The 22,655-nt window shown below is 35.8% G+C and overlaps 1 protein-coding gene across 7 annotated transcripts in view; it reads left to right on the plus strand.

Moving 5' to 3' along the window:
• The window catches only part of PTBP3 (polypyrimidine tract binding protein 3), a 179,190-nt gene that overhangs the window by 104,874 nt on the left and 51,661 nt on the right, over window positions 1-22,655 (plus strand). For 6 of the 7 annotated variants that reach the window (XM_072598056.1, XM_072598059.1, XM_072598061.1 and 3 more), the window contains one exon: window positions 13,128-13,203. In XM_072598056.1, the coding sequence (XP_072454157.1) occupies window positions 13,128-13,203 (76 nt within the window). Of the gene's footprint in view, window positions 1-984; window positions 10,376-13,127; window positions 13,204-22,655 lie in introns of those variants that run through there. The other variant, XM_072598060.1, reaches the window with a different exon arrangement.

The raw sequence follows: 22,655 nt of genomic DNA on the forward strand, positions 1-22,655 counted from the left end.
TATGACTGATCTAAAAAGTTTGAAGTATATTATGATAGGTCACTGAAATAGTGACACAACACTTCTCATAACTGTCATTGCATGTTCAATAAATTTGCTTTCAATGTGTTCATCCTTATCATAGATAAAAAAGTTTTGAATAGAACAAACCTATAGACAGAACTCTGTAGCAGTCATAAGAACGTGATCATATACATATACAAGTGTTTATTGAACACCTACTATGTGCTAGGCACTGGGCTAACAATTATTATCTCTTTTGATCCTCAAAACAACCCTGGTAGACAGGTACTGTTATTATCCTCATTTTAATTTGAGGAAACTGAGGCAGGTAGCTATTAAATGACTTGCACAGTGACTGAGGCTGGATTTGAACTTAGCTTTTCCTGAGTCCAGATCCAGTGATTATTGTGCCACCTAGTTGCCCATCATAGTCCATCTAACACAAATCTGTTAGCTCTGGTATATGACTGTTCATCCAGCTGCCACTTCATCAAACAGTAATCATTTTCATATTTTTCCTCTTATCCACAAGAGTATCCTAGAAAAATTTTAAAAGCTTATGTTGATATCAAGATGTTACTTAAGTTATTCTCTTGATATGCTTATCTAATAACTTATTGGAAAAGGAAAATAGATTAGTTACTTGTGTAGAAATGGAAGATAGGTAGATAGAATAATTACTTTGATAGTTCATTTGCATGAAATTATCCTAGTTTTTGTGAGCATTGTTTCTGCTTTTTCATTCAATAGAGAGAGAAGCTATGAGGTGGAGTGTGTGTGTGTATGTGTATGTGTGTATGCACATAATACATTTTAATATGATACGGTGGGGTTTTTTTCCCCTTATTTAAAAGCATGCCTTCCCCATTGATTTAATGATTTAAATCAGGTAGTAATGTTTGAAATAATATTCCTTTTTCAATTAAATTACTTCTTAAGTTCCTTAGCCAAATGGTACATATTTTTTCTTAGATTTGTAAGTATGTCAATTATTTGAAGAAATACTTCTGCAGAAGAGGTAATTTTGTTAGATTTACTACATGGTTTTTTAAATTTACTATGCTATATATTTACTATATTTTTATTTACTATACATACATATACCCACATACACACACATATATAGAAAGATACATACATACACTATATGCAGCTAAAGCTGTAGTAATCATCATCTAAAAATGTCTATTGTGTCATACATGTATGAGGAGCTCTTAGCATATCCAAAGATACTAAATTATGTCATTTGTGTATGTGATAGGTATTTTAAATAAAGCTACAGTCCATCTCTAATTTAAGGACAACATAAATTGAAAGTTTTTTAAAAATTCTTTGCATGTTTCTTAAATGACTTAAGAGTTTTCAAGCTCATGTTATCTTTGTCGTAGTAGTCCTTTAAGTCCTTTCTGCTAGGCAGAACAGAAAATTTTTAATGGCTCCTTAGTTATGATATTGTTTTTGCCTGCTGTATTTCATTACTGATTGGGAGAGGGCTTTAATAATTGATGCATCAAACAATAAAGCTGTCAACTAGCTAGCCACTAAGTTAACCTCTCCATGGAACAGCTGCTGGCTGTGTAAACTTTGTACCAGGTTGCTTAGGAGATTTCTGATCAATTTGTTGAATCAGTATTCTGTTTTCTTTGATGTCTGCCTTCAATGTATTTGATTTATTTGGTTATATGAGGCTAATTCAAACTATGGTATAGTATAAAGAGCACTGGAAAGAGTCCATTATTTTAGTCCCAGCTCTGCCACTTAGTGACTGTGTGAGTTTGGGCAAGACATTTCAACTCTCCTGAACTTTTCCATGTCTGTAAAATGAGGGTGTAGGAAGCATTCATTTTTAAACTAATATTCTTTGGTTCCATTTATCCACTATGTTATTATGATTTTTCTTCTCTCCCATGTCAGACACTGAAGCTTTCTTTTAACTAAAAAAAATGTTTAACTTTCACAGCTAATAGCTATAGCAGAATATGTAAATATATTTTCAGCTTAATCTGTCTCTTTGAAAGTCTTTTGACCTGAGATCTATGGAAGGAGCATATAAATGTTTCTGTTACACACAATTTATAAGCCATGAAGGTTGTTTTGTTCTGCACAATAATCTTGTGAATTGATAATCATCCTTATAATCCTATCCTATCCTATCCATCTAGGAATAGGATTCAAGTCTCTTCTGACTCTTAATACTGTAACATATTCTTTAAACAAAACTTTTCAGCTTAATATTTTTTCATCTTCAGAGTAGTCAAACAGGTTTGTGATCTTACAGATTTTGCTGTTCCCTCAAATGATCCACATGTTCTTCCCATTCTTTGTGACTCTGTAAGACGCTTAAAGAAATTTTAACATTTTAAAATTTCCTGCAGTTGCTGAAGTTTTTTGGTTGAGAAGAATAGTCAAGGGTTTTTTGGTGGAAGATGGGAGTTGGGAATAAAAATTTATTTCATTTGTCAAAGACCATGAGTTTCCTGTCCAATCATATCACAAAGATTTAAAAATAACCTTCTAATGTGTCCTCTATAATAAAGATGTCTATTCACATGAACTTATTGGGTTTAATTGTTTGATTTGATCATTTAATGCTGTGCTGCTTCATATATAAATAGGGATGTAAAGAACGACATTTGAGTGAAATCTGTGCTATAGAAGTTAGAGTATTTTAGGGTTTTTTTTTTATTAGTACTTTCATTAAGAATTCACGTGAAAGGTCCTTGAGAATAAGAAGGGATGTGTTTTGGGTTTTTGTTTGTTTCTGATATGCCCAGTGCCTAGCACAGTGCTATAGTAGTCATTCAGTAAATGGTAGGTAAGTCCACATGGATGTACAAGTATTTATGAATGTTTCTTACACTTTTTTGCTTTCCTTTTAGCAAGAACAGAGACACAACTTAAGGACATAAAGAATAAATTAAACTTCTTATTTGCTTTTTCCTAGACTGAACTTACAGGTGGCTGACCTTGGGAAGTCTATGTGATGGGGGAACTAGATATTTAACCCCCAGTCCCTGAGCCAACTTAATGAGATTAAAAGAAATTGCTGATCTGATTTACATATATGTTAATGGCAGAAGTTGGATTACAGCCTTCTTGTTGATTGTATCAGAGTTGGATTACAAAAGGAAAATGTTTATAATAGAAAATTTTAAAGTTAGTAAAAAAGTGTTGATTTTAGAGTCATAAAACCTGAATTTGAGTTCTGGCTTTACTGTTGATGGCTGAGTGACTTCTTCAAATCTTTCATTGACTTTCTCTGAAACAGGTTTCTTAGGGGATTGAACTGAATAACTTAATATTCTTTCAAGTTTAAGATCTACAATCCTATGAAGCTAGTTTTAGTACTTGCATAATTTTTAACTTGGGGAAGGGGAAGCAGTAACCCAGTAGCTTCTGTTACTGTTTGATAATAGATTACATACAGTCTCATTACAATTTATTGTATAAATGTAGATGTTAATAAGATAACAGGGAGGGCTAGCCCAAAGAATATATGCCTTTGTGGGTGAAAGAGTTAGGACCACTTTTGTGGAGGGGGCCACCAAAAGGAATATACCATGTAAGGAAATGGAGTTCTGAGAGCAAAATTTGTCTACCTTAAAGCTTGGTTATTCTGAGAGCAAAATTTGTCTACCTTAAAGCTTGGTTACGATAGTGGTCTGACTGTTCAATGTCTTGGTCTTCAGAGCCAGAAGGAATCTTGTTTATTTTAGGCCTCTCTTTGAGGAGTAAGCTGAGGTTCTGAAAGGTCATGATTCATGGAACATAAATGAGATTTGGGAGGTAAAAACTAATCTCTTAGGGTTCAGCTTGTGTTTCTGTGATTAAAAAAAACAACAACTTTGCTTTGGGATAACTTCAGTTTTATCTGCTAATACCTAACTTTGAAAATCATTTTGTAGACTGGAGCTTCCTGAAGTATATGAACTTCTTTTGCTGAATTGTTTGGATCTCAAGAAGTACATCTTTCTTTCTACCTAGTATGATTAAAAGTATTGATTCTAACATGTTTTTTAGAAAAAAAAATTTACTCTAAACCCAAAACACCAAAAAACAAGAAGAGCATTTTGGTGTACACAGTGTAACACAAAAAGAGGATTGCATATGAATCTGTTTTATGCCACTTGCTTTAGAAACCATCCTACTTACCTGTGCTTGCTTTTGAATTTTCTTCTGTTCTCTTCTGTGATTTTTATGACTCTTTTTTTCTTTTGCTTCAACCTTCTTCCTCCCAAGTTTTAATAAAGTATTAATAAAGTCAAGCAAAATTAATTCACATAGCCATATTCAGAAATGTGTATCTCTAAACCTTGTATCCATTACTTCTCTGTTAGGAGTCAGATGACATACTTCATTAGAGATCCTCTGGAGATATAGTTGGTCTTTTCATTGATCAGAGTTTTAAAGTTTTAAAACTTGCTGTCCTTGTATTTCTCTTAATGGCTCTACTCACTTCATTCTGGGTCTGGTCAGTTTGTACTACTCAGAGTTCTCTGGTCTTGTTATTTTTATGTTACAATAATATTTCATTATATTCATATTTTCCAATTTTCTCAGAGGCAATTTAAGGTAACCTTATATTCTAGTTCTTTGCTTTTCTTTTACTTCACCATTGGCCTCCTCTTTTTTAATCTCTGCTTCAGTATGAAGAAGTTTGTTTTCCTTTGACTCAAGCTATTCCCTTCCCGTATTATCTGCCCTTCTAATCACCTTCCCCACCTTGTTTCCCTGTTAAGTGTGAATCCCCTTGAGATATGAATGCACTTGAGATAAGAATGAGGTTTATCTGATGCCCAACTTCCCTCCTTCTTTCCTCCATGTTTTTGTGTACTTTTCTCCTCACCCATGCCAATGAGGCCTACTAAGTCTCTTCCCCTTCCCTTTTTCTATACTAGTATACTCCTCCTGTTATTTTTACTTTTCCTTCTCTTTCCTTCTTCAAACACTCTGAACAAATGCAGTTTATCTCAACATTTTTTTGTGTATCCTGAGTAGTCCTTGAAGACATTAAGGTTCTGAAGGGACACTTGCTTCTTCGTTTTTATAATGCTAGCACATTATCTCAGAGCAGTTTCCATTTGCTCAGATTAAATTACCTTTTCTAGGTTACTCTGTTGTTCAGTTGTTAGATCATGTCCGACTCTTTGTGACCCCATCTACCATACTGTCTATAGAGTTTTCTTGACAAAGATACTGAAGTGGTTTGCCATTTCCTTCTCTACTGGATTAAGACAAAAACAGAGGTTAAGTGACTTGCTCAGGGTCATACAGCTAGTGTATATCTGGCCAAATTTGAACTCAGGTCTTCCTGACTCCATGCCCATTGAGCCATCTACCTACCCACAAGGTTTCTCTAGGCTCTTGTATTTCAAAGTTTCTACTCTTTGGTATTTTTATCAGACTTCCTAAAAAGTCCGCTTCTTTTAAAGGTGTCAAGGTGTCACTCCATCTTCCCCTTCTTTTACCCCCGATTATATTCAGCTTTGCAGGGTAAGCTATTCTGGGTTACAAGCCTATGTCTTTTAGCTTTCAAGAACATTGATCCATTTTGGTTTTAAATAGAAGTCGCCAGGTGTTGTCTGATCCTGACTATAGTTCTTTGGTACTTGAATTGCTTTATGAATACTTGTGGTATATTTTCTTTGCTGTGGGAGCTCTGGATTTTGGCTGTGACATTTCTTCAGCTTTTCCTTTTGGAATTTTTTTCCAGGAGGTAATCAGATTCTTTTAACTTTGCTTTGTTATCTAGGTCCAGTTTTCATTTGTGATTTCTTGGGAACAATGTCCAGGTCTTTTTTTTTAAGCAAGGTTTTAAGGAGTCAAGTGTTTATTGAATTAATCCTTCCTTGATTAGTTTTCCAGCTCAGTTTTGGATTTCAAATATCTTATATTTTCTTCTCTTTTTTCAGTATTTTGATTTTGTTCTAATATTTCTTGTTGTCTCATGGTGTTATTAATTTGTCTTTGGTCTATCCTAGTTTTCAGGGATTTTATTTCTTGGAAAAGGTTTACCAGTGTGTGTGGGGGAAAGTACGAACCCCCTTTACTCAAATTGACTACACAGAGGCGTCTCAAGGTAAAAACAGAAAATCTCCTTTATTCAGTTCTCTGGAGAAACTGGGTGGAACCTTCATCAGTAAAGCTGGAGTAGGGAGGCGCCTTACAGAAGCAGAATGGTAATTTATATAGATCCTGACACGAAAATCCCCCTCCCACCACTGACCATTATTCTCATTGGCTGAGAAGCAAGGTCTTACATTCTAGGTGGGAAATCTAACCAATCCCTTTTGAAACCTGGTTCAAATTTTCCACTTCCCGACCGAAAATACACATCATTATATACAAATTAGGCATTGAAAATATATGCAAATAAAGCATTGACGACTCATGCAAATTGGGCATTGAGAACTTATGCAAATCAGGTGGACCTGTGTGAGGACTACAGACTACCTGTGCATATGCAAATTAGGTGTTGAGGAGTTAGTGAGTCATATCCAATCATTGATCCTAAAGCAATACATAGCCTTATATGGAAATCACCCCACTCTGGAGGAATGGAAACCTGGGCTTAAGGTCTCTTCCACTCCAGGGAGAAGGCTCCATATACCTGAGAAGTCTTCACTAAATCTGTTCCCATCACCAGTTTCTTTAGGCTATTAGTTCTCCTTCCAGTTCTTTCCTCCATAACTTTTATTTTTCCTCTTTTAAGTATTCATGTAGTCCTTGTGGAAAATCTCTTTTCCTTCAGATTTCTTCTTGTACTTGTTAGAGATACTCATTTTTTGAGTACCTTTAGATTTGCAATATTTTTTAGTTTTCTTGAGTATTTTTTTGACTCATTCATCTCTGTTGATTTAGTTTCTGAATTAGGGCTTTATGCTAGGGCCAACTCCATACCTTGCGGTGATTTTGAGGGGGTGGGAGGATTGCCTCTGCATGACCTCACCTGGGTCTCCTAGATTTCATATGCTGTCTTCCACTTGCTAGGGTTAGTCCCCCCGAAATTTTTTTTTAAACATATCAAGAGAAGTGATGACAATGGCTGGCCAATAGCTTCCATTTATTAGGAATCACAGATGATATCTGTCTCTGGGTTGTATCACTCACTCACATGGACCCAATGACATTCTCTGTTTCTTTTTTCCCTATTAATAGTATTTTATTTTTTTCAATTACATATGAAGATAGATTTCAACATTCACTTTTATAAGATTTTGAGTTCCATTTTTTCCCCTGCCCTTTCCAAGAAATCTGATATAGGTTATACATATACAGTTGTATTAAACAATTTCCTCCTCAGTCATGTGAAAAAAGAATCAGAACAAAAGGGAAAAAACCACAAGAAAAAAACAACAACAAAAAAGAAAATTGTATGCTTCAATCTGCATTCAGACTCCATAGTTTTTTTTCCTGAATTCCCCTGAATTTTGAAGTTCACAGTGCTGGATCTTCAGTGTTCTTCTCTCTGGTGACATCTGTAGTGTCCCAGTTTGTTTGTTGCTTGCCTCAAGGTTGTTTTCTCGTTGCCATGTTCTTAGACTTTCTTGCGGTGTTCCTTCTCTGGGAACCCTCTGTTTGCTACATCTGGGTACTTGAATTTTATAGGCTATATACATCTTGTTTCTGGAAGCCTATGTTGGCATTATTGGCTCTGATGCCACTTCCCTTTTTTGTATTGCCTGGGGCTTTCCAGCTGGCATTATTGGACAGTTAGGGAGTGGAAGAAGTCCCTTACATTAAGCCTTTCCACATCTTATGACTTCCTCCTTACCCTTGGATCCAGTGACACTGGCCTCTTCCCTCAAACAAGATACTCCATCTCTAGCTTCTGGACATTTTTTCTGACTTGTTCCTCATTCCTGGAATGTTCTTCCTCCTTACCTCCACCTCCTGTTTTCTTTCAAGTCCGGGATAAAATCCCACTTAAGGAAACCTCTCCCAGTCCTTAATTCTGGTGCTTTTCTTCAGTTGATTTTTTTCCCTATTTATCCTTCTGTAGCTGGCTTGTCCATGGTTGTTTGGATATTGTTTTCTCCATTAGATTGTGAGCTTCTTCTTTTGCCTTTCTTTGTATCCTCAATGCTTAGCATTGTGCTTGGCATATAGGTGCCTAATAAATGTTCATTGACTGACTTATTATGGATTCTCATTGGATTTCTTGATCACCATTTGGTCTGTTGTGAATATCTGGGCTTTATTTTTTTCTTAAACTGGGTTTATGGGAACCCAGGGGGTCTGATCACCACTCAGGTAACCATCTTGTCAGAAAGTTGATTATGTTTTTTTTAAGTCAATCTATCAAGAAGCATTATCAAGCCCTTAATAAGACACAAGGACTGTGCTAAGCATTAAAAATAAGAGTCTTTGCTCCCGTGGTGAAGAAGACAACTTTGTACATAGATAAGGAGTTGAAAGATACTGGGAGAATTAATGGAAGATAACCATAGAGGGGAAGGGGAAGAGGAAGGAGATGGGCAAAAGGAACAAGGACAAAGAAAGGCCTGCTACAGAAAGTGAGCTGATGATTGAAAGATGTCAAGGATTTCAAGAGGTGAGAATGCAAGAGAGAACATTCCAGGCAGTGTGGAGGCATAGAGCAGGGAGATGGTGTATCCTTTGAAGGAAAAGAAACCAGACTGGGATATCTCAACTGTAGAATTAATTCATGGAGGGGGGAATAGTGTGTAAAAAGCCTGGAAAGTTTGAAAGGACTAGACGATGACAAATTTTAAATACCAAACACAGGAGGAGGAAATAAGGGATTGGCATGTTTATGCTCAAACTTTTTCAAAGCACTTTAGCTTGTGTAGAAGTTTGGAATGAGAAACTTGAGACAGGGAGACCAATTAGAAGGCTATTGCAGTAATTCTGGCAAGAGATACGTTCTTTGAATAAGAGATAAGGGTTTTATGTTACAGAGTCTGTGGAAATAAAAATGACAGAGTTTGGCAACTAACTGAATATGTGGGGTGAGTGAGAGTGAATCAAGAATGGCATGGAGGTGATGCCTTGGACAATAATAGGGAGGTTTGGAAGAGGAGTAAGTTTGGAAAGGCAAAGATGTTTTGTTTTGAACATGTTAAGTTTAAGATTCTTTTAGAGCATCCAGTTTGATTGTCCAACAGGGATTTGATGTGAGATGGGAGCTCAGGAGAGCTGAGTGTGGGGCAGGCTTGGATTTATAGATCTGGGAGTAATCATTGAACCCATGGGAGCTGATGAGACCATTAGGTGAGAAATTACAGAAGATAGAAGACCCAAAACAGTCTTGGGTGATAAGCATAATTAGTGGATGTTACTTTGATCATATTGAGCAGTGGATAATAAGGTAAAGTCTGATAGGTAGAAGAACCAAGATAGAGCAGTCACAAAATCCAAGAGAGGTTGGAGGAAGAGGTGGTCAGCAGTGCCTGATGCTGCATGAAGGATGAGGATTGAGTAAAGGCCATTTGATGGGGCCATTAAAAGGTCAGTTGAATGAGGAAGTGGAGGCAGCAAACATAGCTAGATGGCTTTTACCGTGTATTTATTTTGTGTATATTAATGTGTACATGTCTTCCCCCATAGAATGTGAGGTTTTTGAGTAGCAGGAACTGTTTCATTTTTGTCTTGTGTATTCCCAGCACCTACCACAGTGCCTGACGCAGAATGTTTTCTAGACACTTGTTGAGAGAAACTTACTGACAGTTTATTGTGCCAATGCATATGGCATAATAAACAAATTTAGGGATTTTTTTTGTTTGTTTTTTGGATAAACCAGGAAGTCAATATCATATCATATCATTATAGGTATCGGCTTAATTAATTAACTAGGCACTAATTTTTAATGTCGTATATTGTTTTAAAATGCTGTGGTTTTAGCTTGGTTAATGAGTTCTAGAAACTCAATCCATAATAAAAATTCATTAAGTACCTCCTATGTTCCAGGTTCTCTGCTAAGAATTGGAGATACAAAAAGAGTCAAAAGACAGTCGCTTCCCTCAAGGAACTTATGCTCTAATGGGTCATATATATTTACAAATAAACTGTATAAAGGATAAATCCGAATGAATCAGTAGAAGGAAGACACTGGAATTGAGGTTTTGAGGAAGGCTGTGTTAGAAAAGGGCTTGGGTAAGGCTCCCAGTAAGAGTTGGGAATTTTAATTGGGACTGAAAGGAGGCCAAGGAAGTAAGTAGGTGAAGTTGAGGAGGGAGACTTCCAAGAATAGGAGATGGCCAGAGAAAACAATTAGGAGTAGATATAAACTGAAAAATTTGGTTTGGGGGCAGCTAGGTGGTACAGTGAATAGAGCACCAGCTTTGGAGTCAGGAGGACCTGAATTCAAATGTGGCCTCGGACACTTGACACTTACTAACTGTGACATTGGGTAAGTCACTTAACCAATTACCTTGCTTTTCCTCCTCAAACATCCCCCCCACCCCAGAATTTAGTTTTGTGGAATATGGAATAAAAATTTACTACAAGACTTGTAAGTCACTTATACAAGAAAGGGAGGTGTATGAATTGATTTTCTTCTTTTTAAAGAAATTAAAATTAAAAACTCCTGGCAGGAAAAGAATACATTAAAGTAGTTATTTGACTAGCATTCTAGGATGGCCGCTGCCAATCATTAAAGTACCTTTTTTCCTCAGGGGAGTGTAAAAAATATTTTCCATAAGTTTTTTTTGTTTTTTTTCACTAACATATTCTTGCCATTTGTAATATGGTGAGCAGAGTTAGCATTTTTGAAAAGTTTCTAGTACAAAAAGTTACACTGGGGACATAGATTAGTTGTAAAGGAACAAACATCTGACATGACCTTTCTTTATGGTTTTTCTTTTTCATCTCAGCTAAGAGTGTGGGGGGGGGGGCGGGATTTCTTCTGGAGGATGACAACTACTATCATTTAATGTTATAGGTGCATAGTTTTTGCTAGTGGAGAAATAGAAGATTTGGGGGCTTTTACTTATTTTGATTTAGACATGATTTAAATTTTAAAAGCAAAGGGTAAATAAACTGAGCAGCAGAAGTGGTTTAGTGGAAAGTCCTGGATTTAAATCCTGACCCCTTGTATTATAAATTGTGACATTGGACAAGTGAACCTCTCTGGGCTTCTTTCCTCCTGTGATTTGCCCATAGTCACACAAAATGGGGATTGAGCTTCCAATGCCTATTTCTCAAAGTATTGTGAAGAAGTTTTTAAACATAAACTCCATGAGTTCTATACAGAGGGTTGTAGTTATTCTGATTTAAAATGAAGCCACAGGTTGGGTATTACTGGTATAGTTTAGGACGCAGTTAGTTGTGGTTCCTTTTTCTTACTTTAATGTTATATAAGCATGTAGGGTATATTGTAGATCAAGCGCATCAAGTTTCATCCAGTTCAGCCCATATATGAGTCTTTCTGTCATTTCCTCTGGTCCTTAGACTAGTCTGTAGTCGTCATGGTCCCTAGGTTGAGGAAAAACCTTTCTTTCAATTTTCCATTCTGTGCCTTTCCCCTCATTTCCTTCCTTGGCATTAGGTCTGTTTACTCCTTACTCAGTTTTCTTCCCTGGATCTTTGATGCTAGGAGTCCTCTTTTTTATTTTTTTACTTCTCCACCATCCCCATCCCTCTGAAAGTTCTCTGACTTTTTTGGTTTTCCTGAAGCATATAGGATCATATTCTAGAGCAGGGAGGGACCTTAGAGACTTTGGTGATACTGAAACCCTAAGAAGATTAAATGACTTTTGCCCAGGAGTCATACAAATCAGATGGCTGTTAAAGTTTGGTTTTATCTTACCCATTCCACGAGTGAAGAGGAGTTATTTTGGAGTCCTTATCACAAAAGTTTTATCACATTAAATTTAATTTGTCATATACAATATAAATAAGAAACATTTTTTTTTTAGATCAAGAAAATATAAAGGATGTCCAGTAAATACTTGGATGTGATTGTGGTATAAGTGTAAAAAGCTGTAAAAGAGAACTGTTCTTGCTTGGCTTTTGAAAGACATACTTTAAAAAGGAGGAAGACTATTACTTGGCTGTGGCTTAATACCTCTGCTATCTCCTATAAGGCATTTTATTATTTGGGCTTCAGATTTATTGTCTTTAAAATTACCTAATTGGAACAGGTGATCTTCCAAGGTCCCTTGCACCTCTAAATCCTAGGAACCTATTATTTGCCGTGGCTTCATTTGAGTTGTATTTTTTAATCTTCTGAGGAAGTAACACTATTTGACCTGATATATTATTTCTGTTGTGTTTAACTATATAACATATTACTAAGTAACAGTTGGCATTTGTTTTTCATGTAATTTTCACATTAGGAAATTGTGAAAATCATTAGTCTTAAGGGATTTATTTTTTTATCTTTTGGAATTTCATTTGCATTTCGATACCCAGTATCCATTATTTTGTCCAAGTTATGTCTAACATGGCACCTAAAATGAGTTTGAATAAAGTCATGATTTAAATATCATAGTGGAAGCTTACTGTTCTAACAGATTTGTGTTGAAATGTTTCGTAACATCATCCGATAATGTCTCAGTTTTGTTAATTTACGGATTTAGATTTTGGAAGGTGCTTAGAGGCCACCAACTTCAGTTCTCTCATTTTATTGATTTTATCAGGCAGGTCTAGGTTTTTTGGCCAAAGTCACACAGATAATAAATCAAATTGGGAATTTTAATTGCAATCCTTTGACTCCAGATCCAGTATGTGGTTCAGATTTTGTAAAAGCAAGGTATTTTTGGTGTGCCATTTGCTTTCAACAGTGTTGTATTTAGACTTCTGTAAAAACATTTAGTAATTGTATTATGATCTTAGAGTAATACTTAAATGGGGATTAAGATACTTTTGTAAACTATGTTTTAAAATAAAAAAAACTTTTTTGAGAAATGAAAACTATTTATAGGTTAGATAGAGGCTTAGTTTCTTTTCTATTCCATTGTTAGAATATGGTCTTGCTAATAATATGGAAAGGAAAATCTTGTCATTTCAGAGTAGAACAGGGCTTATAATTTGTCACTTTTTATGTAATCAGAATACTCCTTGTTTATTGTAAACCTTGATGTTTACAGCATCTGCTGCCTAGTTAAATAATTCCATTGTAGAAGAAACCTGTTTTAACTTTTTTTTCCTTCTCATTTTAGCGGGGATCTGACGAGCTTATTTCTTCGGGTATCACTAACGGGCCTTTTACCATGAGCAACTCGACTCCAGCTACAGGTATAGTGAAAATTTCATTTTTTGTTTTTCATTTTTAAAGGTTTGGTTTACATGACAGTATATACAGTCATTTTGCTTCTGTTATAAACATAGATGATATATGCACAGTGGGCCAAAGTAATATATTGTAGAATATAGTCTGTTGTTCTTACAATTTTAAACTCTGATTTCTTTTTGGTTTAAAATCTAAGTCTAAAAGTAAAGCTCAACCTTGACATTGAAACTTTTTTTTTCTTTAATGTTTGTTGGAAACCTAAGAACTTGGACCTTAGGGCAGATTTCATTAAAGCCAAAGTATTCAGTAAGTTAGCACACTTATTAACAGTTATCAAAAATTCTTTGAAGAGGTGTCCATTGTTAAAGTTTCATTCTCAGCCATATAATGTGATTGCTTTTTTCTTCTGAAATATTTTATCTTTAAAATATGATAGTTTTAGATTAGAGTGGGGATAGACAAACTAGTGCCCATGGGCTAGTTCCAGCCCACTATCTGTTTTTTGTGAACTGGGGGCTGAGAATGGCTTTTACATTTTAAAATAAAGCCAAATTTGGCTCTCCAACTGTAATTTGCTGACTTCAGGTTTAGAGGAATTAAAACCCGCTCATGCTTTACAAAGCATTCTGTATGAAAGAAACATCCTAGAATTTTAAGGCAGAAAGCACCCTTCAGATTTTTCTAGTTAAGCCCTTTCATTTTATAGTGAGGAGTTGATTCTCAGAAATACTGGTATACTCAAGACCACATGGCAAATTTGCCTTTTGTTTTTAGTTTAATGAAACACATAATTTGTTAGGATGAGCTTTTTGAACTTAATTTTAATATTGAAGGGAACTAATAGGGGTTGGAATAAAAACAGGGAAAAATATATCTTAAATGTTATTTTTTATTATATATATTATTTTAAGTTTTTCATTGTTTTTTTTTCAGTAACATGAATGACAATTTTCCATCATGCTATTGAAATTAACTCTTTATTGAGCATGTTATGAAACCGACACTATGCTGATCATAGACATTCAAAATCAGTTTTCAGCTATAACTGTGCTAAATGCTGTGAATACAGAGACTAAAGTGAAATAATTCCTCTCCTCAAGGAGGTGATATTCTGAAGGAGAGAGTGTGTATATATAAATGAGACATGAATAGTAGGAAGGGAAAGACACTAGAGTGATTGGGGGTTAGGGGATAGGATCCCATTAGAGACCTCTTGCAGAAGGTGGTGTTGGAAGAAGCCAGGACTTCTAAGAAGTGGAGGTAGGCAATACAGAGGCAGAGGAGGGAGGAGATGACTTGCTCTGTGTTAAAAGGAAAAAAACCCAAGATGGAGAGTTTGTGGAGGGGAATAATGTCAAAAGGCTAGAAAATAAAAAAGACCAGGTTGTGAAGAGTCAGTAAACATTTAAGTATCTGCTATGTGCTAGGTGCTGTGCTAAGCACCAGGGATCCAAAGAAAGGCATAAAACAGTCTCTATCCTTATGGAGGTCACAGTCTAATGGTGGGGGAAAGGGGTGAGGACAGCACATAAAAGAACCCAAAAAGTTGGGGTTAGGGGAATGTTTCTTGGGTGGGTGTAATGAAGTCCCTCATCTAGGATGGGAAATCATCTAAGGGGGAGGTGAGGTATAGGTTACAGAGTTGAATATATCTTGGAGAAAAATAAGCTTCTGATAATCTTGATGTCTAGAAGAGTAGCTGGGTGGGAATTGATGAGGTCAGTCTCTGAGTGTTCTCCTTGAATGGTCAAGGATCTGAGAGAAATTCTCCACTGTTCACCCTCCACTCTCTTCAGTCAGAGGGAGGCAGGAGTCCCATGTGTATGGGGTGATAAGGAGGTATGAATTTTAGAGTTTGTTTCATCTTGCAGAATGACAAGTTTCTGAAGATCATGAAATTTGGAAGTCAGGTGGTAAATGATGATAGAACTTTAAATGAGAAGTTGAAGTTTATATTTGATCTGAAAATAAGTAGGGAACCATTGGAGTTTAAAGAGACGAGGAAGACAGTGTTGACCGGTAGGGTTGACTTAATCTGACTTACAAGGAAAATCACCTTTTGCACCAGTGTGGAAGATGGCTTCGAGTGGAGAGACTTGGGACAAAGAGAAGTGCAGTAGTAGGACTTCTGCTAATAAGTGAATTGGTTGCTATGTGAATGGAGAGATGGGGATGTGTAGAGATGTGGAGGTAAAAATGACCAGATTAACAACTGAATATGTGGGTTAAGTGAGACTGAGAAGTCAAGGATGACACTTGACTTGGAGGATGATAATACCTCTAACAGTAATAATGAAGTGTGGAATAACAGTAAGTTGGGTGGTAAAGATAATGAGTTTTGTGAAATTTCCAATAGATTATTAGTGATTTAGGACTAGATTTATAGATTTGGGATTAATCTGTATAGAGAGGATCATTGAACCTACTGGGAAGGTGAGAGAGTATAGAGAAGAGGGAAAAGGCATGGCGTGACTTGGCTCTAGGTAAATATTTTCATGAATGTTTTAACTATTGGTTGGGTCCATAAGGGAAGGTTTTATGGGAAAAAAATTTTACTGTGGTTTTGCATGATAAATAAGTCAGGGAATGGGAGAGAGATGTTTTTTAATGGGTGGAACAGCAAGAGCTTGGAGTCAGGGAACTGAGTAACCTTTTGGTTAGGTTGGAGGGTCCAGAATGATGGGTTATTTGATGGTAACATTCAGAAGATATTTTGGGCCATATCATGGAGTAATTTGGAAACTTAGAAGAGTCTGAACTTCACCATGTAGCATTAGTTTGTTGCGAATAATGATGGAATTAGTAATCTTAGCAGAAATTTATATAGTTACAGTCATTATTATTATAATTCCCTGCTCTTATTCACTAACCTTAGGCAAAGAAAGTGTACTCTAGAACCTTTTTAATCTTTGAAAAATATTTAAAAATTTGTTTTAATCAACCAAATATGCATTCTCACCACCACTCCCCCATTAACTGCAATTGAGAACGCAGAAAAAAAAACATGTCAAAACAAATTTTCACATTGGTCATGTCCAAAAAAACCCACCTGTTTTGTTCAGCATGCTGAGTCCTTCACCTCTCTATCAGGAGATTTTTTCATCATTAGTCCTGGAATGCTGATTGGTTATTGTACTGTTAAGAGTTCAGTGATATTCTGTCACATGTGCTGTAACTTGTTTATCCATTTCCCAATTTATGAGCATATCCTTAGATTCCCATCCTTTGCCATCTCAAAAAAAAGCTATATTTTTATACATCTTTCAAGTTTGTTTTGCTTAGGACTAATCCTTCCCTTAATCTGTCCTCTGTAATTCCTTTCCCTCCCCTACACCCCTTTCCCCCAGTTTCCTTGTTGAATGAAATATATTTCCGTACCCAACTCTGTGTATGTGTTCTTTTGACCAGTTCAGATGAGAGTGAGGTTTGAGTGTCATGTGCTTCTTCTCCTCCTACACCCTTCCTCCTTGTTTGTATTGATGTCTTTTTGTGGGCCCTTCTATTCCTCTCTCTTTCCATTCTTTTCTTAAGATCACTAAGATATAACAAAACCACTCTCAGTCTTTGACTAATTGGATTCCCTTTATGAACCCTGAGGATGACAAGGTTCAATTTAAGCAGTTTGTTTTTGTTTAGTTTTTATCATCATCCTTTCATATTTCTTTTCATGTTTCTCTTCCCAAACAGTCTTTTAGTATTTTCGTCAGGAATACTTGGAAAGGCTTTTAATGAAAATTGAAAGTCTATTCCTCCCCCCTCCCCCCGCCCTGGAGTATTTATACTTAGTTTTATCCTTTGTCTTTTGGAATTTCATATTCCTTGTTTTCCTCTCCTTTATGGTACTGGCTTTCTAAATCATTTATGATCCTGACTGTAACTCCTCAGTACTTGAATAATTTCCTTCAGGCTGTTTACAGAATTTTTTCTTTGTCTTTGAAAGTTCTGGATTTTGTCTGTTATATTCCTTAGAGTTATCATTTTGGGGTTTTTTTCAGGAAGTGACTAGTGGATGTTTACTGTTTCTACTTTGCCCTCTGGTTCCAAGTCATCTGGACAGTTTTCTTTTAAGATTTCTTGAAATATAATGTCTAGGCTCTTTTTTTGATCATATTCTAATAACCAAATAGTCTTATTTGGATAGTCTAATGATTCTTAATTTATTTCTCCTTGATCTGTTTTGTGGTCCATGATTTTTGCTATGAGATACCTTACATTTTCTTCCATGTTTTCAGCTATTTGACTATTGTAATATTTCTTGTTGCCTCATGAAGGCATTGTCTTCTATTTGGTCTGTTATCATTTCAGGGAGTTTATTGCTTGGACAAGGTTTTAAACTTCTCTTAATATCCTTTGTAATTCTTTGTTTCATAGCTATTATTTCCTTTCAGATTTTTTCTTCAAGAGCTCTTAATGCCATTTATAACATCATTTTAAACTTAAAAAAAAAAAAAAAAAGAAAACAAAACCTCTTGCTTCATCTCTTCTTGGCATTCTTCTAGTTGGAGTTTGTGGCCAAGCTGTTTTTCTTTGAGACATTGATTGTAGATATTTTATAGTCATTCTTTTCTGTATTTGTATCTTGAACCTTCCTGCCATCATAATATCTCATTATGGTGGGGTTCTTTTTTTTTTGTTTTCCAATTCTTCTAGCCTGTTTCCTGACTTAAGACTTGATATTAGGGCGTTGTGCCGCCTCTGGGCTGGTCCTGTTGCTGCATTCTTGTATTAGTTTAGAATTTCATGGATGAACTAGGAACCTATAGGTTTTAAGTGGTGCCAAAGGGGTCTGATGCAGGCAAAGACTGACTACTGTTCACCTGGTCTGAAATTTATAAGTTTTTGACTTGGGTTTGGGTCTGAGCAATAGTAAACTGGTTTTAGACCCAGCTACTATCTTTACTTACATAGAGGAAGGGGTTAGGATATTGTTCCAACTTGTATATACATGCATATATTATCCTCCATTTAAATATCAATCATGCACAAAGATAGCACCAATTATACTTAAATATAAATGTTAAAAAATTATCAAATATTTATTTGTTCCATCTCCTACCTCCTCTGCTGGAAAAAAACAAAAAAACCTTGTATAACATATGGTTAGTGAAGCCTCCCCTCTCTTCCAACCCCCCCCCCCCCCAAAAGAAAGTTTTCCTGTTGGCCCTGTCTTAAAGTTTATCTCATTCCTTCTGTTTAGTCCCTTACACCTATCGGGATATAGGTAGGTTGTTTTGTCATCATTTTTCTGAAATCATATTTAATCATTGAATTGACCAGAATTCTTAAATCTTTCAAAGTTACTTTTACAATCTTGTTATTATAGTATAAATTGTTCACCTGATTCTATTCACTTCACCTTGCATCCATACATACAAATCTTCCCTTGTTTCTCTGAATCTGTCTTTCATTATTTCTTACAATACTGTAGTATTATGTTAATAATTTATTTACCCTTTCCCCAAGTGATTGACATTACCCTCTTAATTTCTAATACTTTTGCCACCAAAAAAAAAAGTTGTTAGAAATGTTTTTTGTACATATAGAACACTTTCTGATTTCTTTGATGTAGTGGTATCTCTGGGTCAAAGGGTCACAGTTCAGTAACTTTTGGGGCATAGTTCATTTTCAGAATGGCTGTACCAATTCACAACTCCCCCAACAGTTACATAAATGTGCTTGTTTCCTGTATTCTGTCCTGTATTTGTCATTTTCATTTTTGCGGAAGGGTTATTTGCCAGTCTAATGGATATGAAGATTGCTTTAATTTGAATTTGTCTAAATATTAGTGTTAAGATTTTTTGATTGACTATAGATAGCTTAATATCTTTCTGTGTGTTTCACTGTTTAAAAAAGTATTTAAGGATATGTTAATAGAACAGTGAATTAGTATATTTTCTAATCAATCTAAAACTAAAATATTAATTCAGTTTCCTGTTATTGAACTGGGGAAATTTTCTGATTTTTATTTTTTTTTTTTGTAGAGGTGGTTTTTTTTTCCTTTCCTAAAATATTTGCCAGAAGTATATTGAGCTGAATTTGTACTGAATTAAAGACACACACTGGAAATTTGTTACTTAAATAGAATAATTATTGAATCAAATTTTTATCATCTTTTTCTTTTCCCTAAAAAATTATTTAGAGCTCTGGCTAATCAAGGTTTTACTAATTTGGCTTCTTTATAGTTCCATTGTTAATTTTAATTGTTTAAATAACGTCTTTACTTGAGGCATTAGTTTCAATAAATTGTCTTGACTTGAGTAAAAACTCAATAATTTGGACTAATTTACAGACACTGTGGTGTTAATTACTGAAGTCTGATCTAGAGAATAATTTAAAAAGAGGTATTATGATGCTTTCAAGTATATGCATGCACTGGAATTAAGAAGTTCTTAGGAAATTTTTATAGTTGATAACTTGTAATTGGTATATTACCTACATTATGTGAAAAGTGTTTTGATGTTTTGGAGAGGGGAAAAGAGGTTTGAATTGGGTACTCTGGGGAATCAGATTTAAAAATTTATGAGGGTAGAGGTAGAATTGTTGAACACCAGCATGGGCCCAGATTAGCTTGTGTACATTCATTTACTGTAGGGAACAGGCAGGGTTCAGGTCCAACGTGAAAAAGTAGGGAGGGAAAGGAGGTCAATATTTATAACTATTTACGCTGAGGAACGTAGGTATAATGAATCTGAAGGATGAGGAGACCATGAAGATCAGAGAATTTCAAAGCTTTAAGAGATCATTTAATTTAAGGACCTCATTTCATTTAACACAATGAGAAACTGAACCTTAGTGAGATGGAGGGACTGAGAATTGAAGAATATCTGAAATGGAAGGAGCCTTGGAGACATGGGGATACTGGGAAGTAGGGAGATTCAGGTGCTGAGGATCTTTGACGATCAGGGGTGTAAGCAGGGTTAGAGGTAGACTAGAGCCACATGCCCATGTTCATGACATGGAAAAGGAAAAGACAAAGGAAGTGGATGGAAGAATATCGTAGAAAGTGAGATTTACAAGGAGCCATAAGATCTATATATATAACCTTGCATGTGACAAAGGAAACCAAAATTCAGAGAATGTGTGAACGTTTATACTTAGACTGCCTGCTGCCTCTTCCTTTTTTGCCTCTTGAAACTTCTAGTCCTTTCCAAGGCTCCGATCCATTGCCTTCAACATGCCTTTCCTAGTTGTTAATGCCTTTTCCCCGTCACTGCTTATTTTTTTTTTTTTAAATTCTGTAGCGTCTGTTTGTGAACATGTATTGCCTAGCACAAGGTAACCTTGAAGGCAGGGAGTGTCTCCATTTTGAATCTGTATCTCTAGTACCTCACTTAAGGTCTGACACCAAACCAATGCTTGTTAATGGCTTGATTGCAAGTAGAATTGACAGGACTTGGAAATTCAGTGGAAGTGTGTGGTTGAAGGAGGGTTAACAAATCAAAAGCACAAATCAGATCTGTGCTGTAGGAAAAATGATGGTGTTTTCAATAAAAATAGCAACGTTTGTAGGAGGAGACAGGGTTAGAAGGGCCTGGATTAAGAATTTCATTTTAGATACATGGAGTTTGAGGTATGAGTGTTAAATTCTGGGATAGTTGTCTTCAATAAGCAGAGACAGTTGGAGATTGTAGGCATTGCATGGGAGACAGAGCTAGATTTATAGATTTGGGAGCATCTGAGTAAAGGTGCTAATTGAATCAGTGGGAGTGATTCCTATGCAGTGAGGAAGAATGACATGGAAGAAAAGAGAAAAGATGACTGGTGAGACTGCCCTTGTACAGCCTTGTCCTAGCCATCTCATTACTCTGTCTTTCTGTTTTGTTAGTAAACACTTAATAAATGCTTTTCTGTTTTTTCATGTCATCAAATGCATATTCCATTTCCACTTTATCCACTGGGAATACTAATCAAATAAATGCTGCCTTTGCTCCTGGAATGGGCATGACCATCATCTGCTGCTTGACTCCATTCTCCATCCCTGTGACTTTACTGTTCCCTGGCCACTATGTAAAAAACTACTTATGCTGTCTCAGTCAGAATGTAAGCTTGTTGGGAACAGGGGCTGTCTTTTCTGTGTTTGTATTCCCAATGTTTAGTGCCTTCTTTGGTGTTGGATCCTTTTGGAGACATAATCACTCTTGACTCTGTCTAGCTTTAACCAGCTTTTTTCTCTTTTTGGACCATAAGGCTGTGATGCAACGAAGAACGCCATATATAGGTATTGAAAACAGACAAGGCCATGATAATTCGGTGTACATCTTTCATATGCAACTTTTCTTTTTGTAAGAACTTTAATTTTTGTATTAGAATATACTAGACTTTACAGGAGGTACAGTAGTTGTGTTTCTTTCGGTTCACAGTGATTGAAAATATCATTCCAGAGTCACATGACTGAATAAATCATTGAATCCAAGAGGGACCCTCATTTGTTCTGACCCATGCCATGTAATTTTTGGAACCTTTGGTGAGACTTCCTGCATCCTTCACATGTTCTCCTACTGAAATATAGGAAGACTATAAACTTTGGAGGAATGTTTATTGCTGCTTGAAAATAGGTGAAAACTTTGTCACTGTGAAATTTACTGTTAAAAAGTTGTATTTTGTATGTGTGTGTGTGTGTGTATATAAATTTATTTTATTTTATTTTTTTTTTTGGAGAGGCAGCATGGCGTAGTGGATAGAGAGCTGGCCTTGGAGCCAGGAAGACCTGGGTTCAAGTCTTGCCTCTGACATATACTGTGTGACCCTGGGTAAGTCACTTAATCTCTCAGTGCCCTAGGCAACTCTGTAAGACTGTTAAGTTGCAGAGAGGGTGCCGACCTGCACTGGTAGAGGGAGTTTCCTCATTATAGAGTTCACTATACCAGTGAAATCACAGGTCTAGTGCTTAATCCCCATATTTTTCCATTACATGATGTTTAATAAATGAATAAATTTTGATTTAAATGTTTTTTCAGCTTATAAAATGAGAGGATTAGACTAAATGATCTCTAAGGCCCCTTCCTATTCTAACGTTTTAGGAATTTTGATTGTTGAGTACAGGATATTCAACAAAATTATGTCAATTTGAGGATATCAAGTAGAAACATCATTTTGTTTCATTCAAGGTCTGCTGCAATGATTTCTTTCTCCCTTCTCCTACTGTTGCTACAATGTGAAGTGCCATTGCTTAAATAAACTGCAATTAATTGTTGTTGCAAAGCATTATTTTGATCTAAGCCAGGGTTTCTTAACCTGCAGGGGTCTGTAAATCTGGATTTTAAAAAATATTTTGTTAAGCACTGCTAGGTGGTGCAGTGAATAGGACACTGGGCTTGGAGTGAGGAAGACCTGAGATCAAATCCAGCCTTAGACACTTACTAGCTATATGATCTTGGGAAAATCACTTAACCTTGATTGCTTCAAAAAAAGTTTTTTTTGTTAAGTACATTTTGGTATAATTTATTAACCTTCGTAG

Source organism: Notamacropus eugenii, chromosome 3 (genome assembly GCF_028372415.1).
Source record: "Notamacropus eugenii isolate mMacEug1 chromosome 3, mMacEug1.pri_v2, whole genome shotgun sequence".
Lineage (NCBI taxonomy): Eukaryota > Metazoa > Chordata > Mammalia > Diprotodontia > Macropodidae > Notamacropus > Notamacropus eugenii.